This window comes from Coregonus lavaretus (genome assembly GCF_964263955.1).
Source record: "Coregonus lavaretus genome assembly, chromosome: 28".
NCBI lineage: Eukaryota > Metazoa > Chordata > Actinopteri > Salmoniformes > Salmonidae > Coregonus > Coregonus lavaretus.
In genome coordinates this window covers 7188449-7197825 of record NC_140015.1, presented here as the reverse complement: position 1 = coordinate 7197825, position 9377 = coordinate 7188449, and the positions used below count along the sequence as shown (strand labels likewise).

At 41.1% G+C, this 9377-nt stretch overlaps 1 protein-coding gene across 1 annotated transcript; it reads left to right on the top strand.

The window, feature by feature from the left end:
- The first annotated feature begins 1828 nt into the window (after positions 1 to 1828).
- On the top strand, positions 1829 to 7063 carry LOC311103956 (interferon a3-like). The gene is made up of 5 exons (XM_084145596.1): positions 1829 to 2078; positions 2375 to 2449; positions 2580 to 2729; positions 6339 to 6416; positions 6768 to 7063. The coding sequence occupies exons 1-5, from the start codon at positions 1944 to 1946 to the stop codon at positions 6855 to 6857; spliced, it is 528 nt and encodes a 175-aa protein (XP_084001722.1). The 5' UTR covers positions 1829 to 1943; the 3' UTR covers positions 6858 to 7063.
- The last annotated feature ends 2314 nt before the right edge of the window (positions 7064 to 9377 follow it).

Here is a 9377-nt window from a genome sequence, read left to right as displayed (position 1 = left end):
CTCGTTACCTGTATAAAAGACACCTGTCAACACACTCAATCAAACAGACTCCAACCTCTCCTCAATGGCCAAGACCAGAGAGCTGTGTAAGGACATCAGGGATAAAATTGTAGAGATGCACAAGGCTGGGATGGGCTACAGGACAATAGGCAAGCAGCTTGGTGAGAAGGCAACAACTGTTGGCGCAATTATTAGAAAATGGAAGAAGTTCAAGATGACGGTCAATCACCCTCGGTCTGGGGCTCCATGCAAGATCTCACCTCGTGGGGCATCAATGATCATGAGGAAGGTGAGGGATCAGCCCAGAACTACACGGCAGGACCTGGTCAATGACCTGAAGAGAGCTGGGACCACAGTCTCAAAGAAAACCATTAGTAACACACTACGCCGTCATGGATTAAAATCCTGCAGCGCACGCAAGGTCCCCCTGCTCAAGCCAGCGCATGTCCAGGCCCGTCTGAAGTTTGCCAATGACCATCTGGATGATCCAGAGGAGGAATGGGAGAAGGTCATGTGGTCTGATGAGACAAAAATAGAGCTTTTTGGTCTAAACTCCACTCGCCGTGTTTGGAGGAAGAAGAAGGATGAGTACAACCCCAAGAACACCATCCCAACCGTGATGCATGGAGGTGGAAACATCATTCTTTGGGGATGCTTTTCTGCAAAGGGGACAGGACGACTGCACCGTATTGAGGGGAGGATGGATGGGGCCATGTATCGCGAGATCTTGGCCAACAACCTCCTTCCCTCAGTAAGAGCATTGAAGATGGGTCGTGGCTGGGTCTTCCAGCATGACAATGACCCGAAACACACAGCCAGGGCAACTAAGGAGTGGCTCCGTAAGAAGCATCTCAAGGTCCTGGAGTGGCCTAGCCAGTCTCCAGACCTGAACCCAATAGAAAATCTTTGGAGGGAGCTGAAAGTCCGTATTGCCCAGCGACAGCCCCGAAACCTGAAGGCTCTGGAGAAGGTCTGTATGGAGGAGTGGGCCAAAATCCCTGCTGCAGTGTGTGCAAACCTGGTCAACACCTACAGGAAACATATGATAGGAAATAAATAAATGCCAAGATTTGACCTTGCATAGTCATTCAAAAACGGTCACCACACTATGACACACACACACACACATTCACACACACACACACACAACAGTAGGTTATAGCTCTGTCAAAACTATTCATTATAGGGAAAATATCCCTGATATCGTAGCCTATACCAAGGAACTATAGTCACGTATTATTTTTCATTTTCCCCTTTTAAAGAAAACGACAAATAGAAAGTTCCAACAAATCAGGTAGTCGTTGCTTGTCAACATTGCATCACCAGCAGACAACAGTAGGGTGAAAGTTGGTTACGTCATTGTGAAAATGATAGTTGAGAGATTGAGGTAGTGAAGCTGACGTCTCCCATTCACTTTTCATTTGTAGCGCAACAGCAGAGGACTTGCCGGAGCTGTGGAACAATATTTCGGACTAACTTTGAACGAAACCAACTAAATTAATGTCTTATATGGCTACATTTGTTAAGAAGTGTGGGTTTTATTTCGACTTCGACGAATTTGTTATCAGACTTTTTTAAATCTGTTCACGCGAAATTATTAGCAGTTGAAAGCATAGCTCGTGAATAGCCTATTCTCGCTAATAGCCTAGCCGATATCTACATTTAATAATGTTATCGTGTTGTTCAACTATCATTCAACGCTGATTTCAAGGAGAATGTGTATAGATTTATTGGGATTTGGTCGTCCAGAAGACGGAGCAGGCATGGAATTCCTATGGCTGCATGTGTAGTCTGGAAAGTGAAAGTCCCCTTCTCCGGTAGGTTGATCGGGGGAAATTCTCCATACAGTTTTCCCTTTCCCAACTCCACATAAAACTACTTAACACAGGCAAGATGTTCAAACTCATGTGGAAAACTAAGAGCGAAACAAACTGCTATTTACAATGTATACAATGCAGAGTTGGACGTGTATTTTTCTTATTATTTGCAGTATGCAGAGCGTGTGTCATTGCTGTGACTGGATCCGACACCACTACGGACACTTGAGCGCAGAAGACCTTTCCCTGCTGGACCAGATGGTGAGTTATCAGCACGCTGTAAGAGCAGACTGAATGCATGTATTAAGGACAGCAAAACAACCAACCAAGTAAAATAGTAATACGTTTCATGTTTAGCCTCTTTGTCAGAAAACTGTTAGCCTATATTTGAATAGCCATAGTAAAAGGGCGCTAAGGCTATAGTGACAGAGATATCAAGAGAGGCTATCTACATTAGGCCTACTGTACTTGCAGTATAAGCTATACTTTATGTCAGTCTTGATTGTTCTTGAAGTATTTGACACGTGACTTAACATACTATATTGATTGTTTTCCAGGGAGGAGATATCACAAAGCAGAATGCCCCTGTCTTTTTCCCAACATCACTTTACAGACACATAGATGATGCTGAGGTAAAGACTTGAATTTTGACTCATCATGTTCTGATATGCTTTGGTATAGCAGTCTTGACCCAATGTTATATTGATGCCATAACGGAAGCCTATACTGTTTCTAATATTTGTTTTATATCATCCTGTGGAGTTTGAGGACAAAGTCAGGTTCCTGAACGAGACCATCTATGAAATCACAAAACTGTTTGATGGGAATATGAATGCTGTCACCTGGGACAAGAAAAACCTGGATGATTTCCTCAACATTCTTGAACGCCAATTTGAGAACCTTAATTCCTGTGTAAGTAACGAGTCTATTTTAAAGTATAATCACTGTTGAGGTCAGGGCTCTCCAACCCTGTTCATGGAGAGCTACCCTCCTGTAGGTTTTCGCTCCAACCCCAGTTGTAACTAACCTGATTCAGTTTATCAAGCAGCTAATTAATCAGGTGTGCTAGATTAGGACTGGAGTGAAAACCTAAAGGACGGTATCTCTCCAGGAACAGGGTTGGAGGGCCCTGTTTTAGGTGTAGCCTACTAACTCTAGAAGTGAACAAATCTACGTATGAAGTGCAACCCCTTGACTTCTTCCACATGTTACGTTACAGCCTTATTCTAAAATGGATTAAATTGTTTTTTCCCCTCATCAATCTACACACAATACCCCATAATGACAAAGGAAAAACCGTGTTTTAGAAATGTTTGCAAATGTCTTAACAGTAAGAAATGGAAATATCACATTTACATAAGTATTCAGACCCTTTACTCAGTACTTTGTTGAAGCACCTTTGACAGCGATTACAGCCTTGAGTCTTCTTGGGTATGATGCTACAAGCTTGGCACACCTGTATCTGCAGATCCTCTCAAGCTCTGTCAGGTTGGATAGGGAGCATTGCTGCACAACTATAGTGGCTTGCGAAAGTTTTCACCCTCCTTGGCATTTTTCCTATTTTGTTGCCTTACAACCTGGAATTAAAATGGATTTTGGGGGGGGGTTGTATCATTTGATTTACACAACATGCCTACCACTTTGAAGATGCAAAATATGTTTTATTGTGAAACAAACAAGAAATAAGACATAAAAATAGAAAACTTGAGCGTGCCTATCTATTCAACCCCCCAAAGTCAATACTTTGTAGAGCCACCTTTTACAGCAATTACAGCTGCAAGTCTCTTGGGGTATGTCTCTATAAGCTTGGCACATCTAGCCATTGTGATTTTGCCCATTCTTCAAGGCAAAACTGCTCCAGCTCCTTCAAGTTGGATGGGTTCCGCTGGTGTACAGCAATCTTTAAGTCATGCCCCAGATTCTCAATTGGATTGAGGTCTGGGCTTTGACTAGGCCATTCCAAGACATTTAAATGTTTCCCCTTAAACCACTCGAGTGTTGCTTTAGCAGTATGCTTAGGGTCATTGTCCTGCTGGAAGGTGAACCTCCGTTCCAGTCTCAAATCTATGGAAGACTGAAACAGGTTTCCCTCAAGACTTTCCCTGTATTTAGCGCCATCCATCATTCCATCAATTCTGATCAGTTTCCCAGTCCCTGCCGATGAAAAACATCCCCACAGCATGGTGTTCTCGGGGTGATGAGAGGTGTTGGGTTTGCGCCAGACATAGCGTTTTCCTTGATAGCCAAAAAGCTCAATTTTAGTCACATCTGACCAGAGTACCTTCTTCCATATGTTTAGGGAGTCTGCCACATGCCTTTTGGCGAACACCAAACGTGTTTGCTTATTTTTTTCTTTAAGCAATGGCTTTTTTCTGGCCACTCTTCCGTAAAGCCCGGCTCTATGGAGTGTACGGCTTAAAGTGGTCCTATGGACAGATACTCAAATCTCCGCTGTGGAGCTTTGCAGCTCCTTCAGGGTTATCTTTGGTCTCTTTGTTGCCTCTCTGATTAATGCCCTCCTTGCCTGGTCCATGAGTTTTGGTGGGCGGCCCTCTCTTGGCAGGTTTGTTGTGGTGCCACATTCTTTCCATTTTTTTTACAATGGATTTTATGGTGCTCCGTGGGATGTTCAACGTTTCTAATATTTTTTTTATAACCAACCCTGATCTGTACTTCTCCACAACTTTGTCCCTGACCTGTTTGGAGAGCTCCTTGGTCTTCATGGTGCCGCTTGCTTGGTGGTGCCCCTTGCTTAGTGGTGTTTCAGACTCTGGGGCCTTTCAGAACAGGTGTATATATACTGAGATCATGTGACACTTAGATTGCCTACATGTGGACTTTATTTAACTAGTTGTGTGACTTCTGAAGGTAATTGGTTGCACAATATCTTATTTAGGGGCTTCATAGCAAAAGGGGTGAATACATATGCATGCACCACTTTTCTGTGATTTATATTGTAGAATTCTTTTGAAACAAGTAATTTTTTTTCATTTCACTTCACCAATTTAGACTATTTTGTGTATGTCCATTACATGAAATCCAAATAAAAATCAATTTAAATTACAGGTTGTAATCCAACAAAATAGGAAAAAACGCCAAGGGGGACTATTTTCAGGTCTCTCCAGAGATGTTCGATCGGGTCTCGCTCAAGTCTGGGCTCTGGCTGGGCCAATCAAGAACATTCAGAGACTTTTCCCGAAGCCACTCCTGCATTGTCTTGGCTGTGTGTTTAGGGTCGTTGTCCTGTTGGAAGGTGAACCTTCGCCCCAGTCTGAGGTCCTGAGAGCTCTGGAGCAGGTTTTAATCAAGGATCGCTCTGCCGCTGAAAAACATCCCCACAGCATGATGCTTCCACCACCATACTTCACCATAGGGATGGTGCCAGGTTTCCTCCAGATGTGACCCTTGGCATTCAGGCCAAAGAGTTAAATATTGGTTTCATCAGACCAGAGAATCTAGTTTCTCATGGTCTGAGAGTCCTTTAGGTGCCTTTTGGCAAACTCCAAGCGGGCTGTCATGTGCCTTTTACTGAGTAATGGCTTCCGTCTGGCCACTCTACCATAAAGGCCTGATTGGTGGAGTACTGCAGAGATGGTTGTCCTTCTGGAAGATTCTCCCATCTCCACAGAGGAAATCTGGAGCTCTATCAGAGTGACCATCGGGTTCTTGGCCACCTCCTTGCCCAAGGCCCTTCTCCCCTGGTTGCTCAGTTTGGCAGGGTGGCCAGCTCTAGGAGAGTCCTGGTGGTTCCAAAGTTCTTCCATTTAATAATGATGGAGGCCATTGTTTTCTTGGGGACCTTCAATGCTGCAGACATTTTTTGGTACCCTTACCCAGATCTGTGCCTCGACACAATCTTGTCTCAGAGCTCTACGGACAATTCCTTTGACCTCAGGGCTTGGTTTTTGCTCTGACATGCACTGTCAACTGTGGTACCTTATATAGACAGGTGTGTGCCTTTCAAAATCATGCCCAATCAATTGATTTTACCTCAGGTGGACTTCACCTGTAGAAACATCTCAACGATGATCAATGGAAACAGGATTCACCTCAGCTCAATTATGAGTCTCATAGCAAAGGGTCTGAATACTTATGTAAATAAGGTATTTCTGTTTTTGCATTGTCATTATGGGTTATTTTCTGTAGATCGATGAGGAATTTGTTTTCTTTGATACATTTTAGAATAAGGCTGTAACGTAACAAAATGTAGAAAAAGGAAAGGGGTCTGAATATTTTCGAATGTACTGTATATGGGTTATTATAGATTTTGAGCCAGTTTGCAACATCACAAAAATAATACTGCAGCAATGAGAAATGTAGATTATTGCAGATTATAATTAATGGACATTCAAGTTTGATATCTTAAAGTGGAAATTACAAACTTTAGAATCCTTTTTAAACCTTGAATACGCTGTAAGTTTCCATTTCCTGCCGTGCAGGAAAATTCTCATTTAAAAAAGAGGTCGAATTAAGATCCTACATCTGTATGACGCTAATGTTTTGTTTAATTTTGTCCAACAGGTATCACCTGCCATGAAACCTGAGAGGAGACTGAAACGGTACTTCAAGAAGTTGAATAGGAAGGTTCTGAGAAAAATGGTGAGTTTGGTTTCGTATGGAAACGTGTTTGATACCTGTAATCAAATTAGTATAAACTAGGCTAGGCTAAACAGGAGCAGGGTTCCTTAAAAAAAATTAGGTTCTGGGGCCATATGTATCAAGAGTCTCAGAGAAGAAGTGCTGATCTAGTATCAGGTCTTCTCTCAGGTCTCCTCTGTCCTCCTATTTATAAAAATCTAAAAGGCAAAACTGATCCTAAATCAGCACTCCTACTCTGAGAAGCTTAATACATACGACACCAATCCTTTCTTTGTTGTTCAAGACAAAATGGTCATTAAATTGCCAAGAAAGTTCACCCCACTAATATTTAAAATGTTCTGTGTTTTTCAGAACTACAGTGCACAGGCGTGGGAGCTCATCAGGAAAGAGACGAAACGTCATCTGCAAAGATTGGATATCCTTGCAGCACAGATGTACTGATCATCCAGACTCATCTCAGAAGCTACGCCCTTACCAGTTTATAAAGCATGAATACAATCATGTGGGACCCTGTTAGTCTATTTATTATATTTAAATCCATAAATTATTGTTTTTTATTTGTATAAATTATTATTTATATTTTGTATTTCCCTTTTGTACCTGTGTTGAACTGAACTGTATTGCCTGTCTACTTGAAAAAAATAATATTGAAATTGTGAATAAAAACGTATTTTGTATAAATTGTCCAAATTTCCTTCTTGTCTAAAACCAATGAGAGTGGATTTATAATATTGAGCAGTCTTATCTAACCATCAGAGGGGATGCACATTCAACTTGTTGCTGATGAGTCACATGATAATTTTTACTTTGAGTTTATGTATTCTTGTAGTATTGTTTCTTTGTGTAATATATTTTTTTATGTGTGATATGACGTGTTTTCACATGGTTTTAGGGACGAGGTTAAATCCAGTAGATAGGTCACTCTTGGTGTCACAAAGTCTGAATGCCAAGGATACCAGGATGTCTAGGGAGCTCACTGGTGTTTATCTTAGAATGACTGATAGATGGAATATCCTGCCTGGGGTACAAGGAGATAACATCAGGGTGGGGAGTGCCAACTGACGGTTACCAGAAGTTGTTGAAGAAATGTGTAAAGGGCTATATAAACTAAGAGATTTCCTTTGTCTAGTAGTTATGATAGTAAGATGCAATCCACGTGCAGATTGCTATGCTGAATCCGGTACCGTATATTAAATACATTGTATCAACTCTCCATCTAAGTGTTCATTACCTTCGTGCATCCAGAATTCCTTGAATACAAAGAAACGCATTATAACAATATGTTTTTGTACTTTGTGAGGGTTACTGTTCTTTAATGTTTCTTGTTTGTTTTTGTGTGTCAATCACACTGGGGCAGTGGGCTGAAGGGGGTGGGGAGATCTGGGTGAGGAGTAGACGATAATCTGGGGGACCAGGAACTTTTAGCTCCCACTTGCAATTGTGGGATGTTTATTTATAAAGTCTGTCCAATGTATTAAACACCTGTATGTCTTACTATGATTGGAGGAGAAATAAGAAAAAAGACATGGAAAGACAATATTGAAAAAGAGATACAAATTAAACAATACTTTTAATAGATATCAGTTTAGTCCCCTGATTGAGGAAGGGTGGTGGTGGGCAAAAAATGACAATAAATCTTTGATTTAGCTTAGTCATTTATATATAACTTTTTAAGTGGCATCATGGGGATCCTCCTAATAGGTCTCAATGGATAAATGAGGACAATTCCTGTATGACATTAGACAAAGGTGTGTATTATATAGGCCAATGTGGCAGCACACAGTCCTTTCATAAGACTTGGAATTCCTGGATAGAATAGAGTTATTGTAGATATACTGTATATCCATTTGTATAATGGTATGAGGTTATTTGGGATAACATCTAGAATGGTGTGTATGCATGTTTACATTGAATGGTATAGTACTCATATGTGCTGTTTCTGAATGGTTTGCAGTATGTTTGGTGTATTACAAAAATACTCAGAGCCCCACCTGTTTAGACATTTTATTTTATTATGTTTTTGTTGTTGTTTCCTGTTTCGCATGTTATTTTGTCATTAATATGTGTCACACATCAGTTTGCAAAAAAGTTTACAAAAATCATTGAGTTAACAAAGCCGCATGCAAACATGGTCTCTTTTTTGCTTTCTTGAGTAAGGCAGCTCCAAAATGCAGGTGTTTCAGCCTAGCTCAGTGCTTTCTGTGGTGGTGGGGCAGCCAGTGGAAAATAGAGAGTTTAGGGGTTCAAATGTCAAATCAAATCAAATGTATTTGTCACATACACATGGTTAGCAGATGTTATTGCGAGTGTAGCGAAATGCTTGTGCTTCTAGTTCCGACAGTGCACCAATATCTACCAAGTAACATCTAACAGTTCTACAACAAAAACCTAATACACACAAATCTAAGTAAAGGAATGGAATAAGAATATATAAATATATGGATGAGCAACGTCATTATCATTATTAGAGTGGCATAGGTTAAGATGCAATAGATAGTATAGAATACAGTATATACATATGAGATCGGTAATGCAAGATATGTAAACATTAAAGTGTCATTATTAAAGTCCCTAGTGTTCTATTTATTAAAGTGGCCAGTGGTTTTCAAGACTGTATGTAGGCAGCAGCCTCTCTGTGCTAGTGATGGCTGTTTAACAGTCTGATGGCCTTGAGATAGAAGCTGTTTTTCAGTCTCTCGATCTTCTGTCATGAACGTTGGAGGAAGTGGACCAATGCGCAGCGTGGAATGCGAACATACTTTTATTAAATATTCACCACACGAACAAAAACAACAAAACGATACGTGAAGTCCTTGGGTACATACACAAACCATACACGGAACAAGATCCCACAAACACAAATGCCCAAACGGCTGCCTAAGTATGGTTCTCAATCAGAGACAACAAACAACAGCTGATTCTCGTTGCCTCTGATTGAGAACCACCCCGGCCAACATAGAA

Excerpts from the sequence above, each read along its gene's own strand:
- LOC311103956 (XM_084145596.1), top strand. The coding sequence starts at position 1,944 with ATGTATACAATGCAGAGTTGGACGTGTATTTTTCTTATTATTTGCAGT. Across the intron at positions 2,730-6,338 it reads TTGAGAACCTTAATTCCTGT|GTATCACCTGCCATGAAACC; the intron begins GTAAGTAACGAG and ends TTTGTCCAACAG. Across the intron at positions 6,417-6,767 it reads GGAAGGTTCTGAGAAAAATG|AACTACAGTGCACAGGCGTG; the intron begins GTGAGTTTGGTT and ends TGTGTTTTTCAG.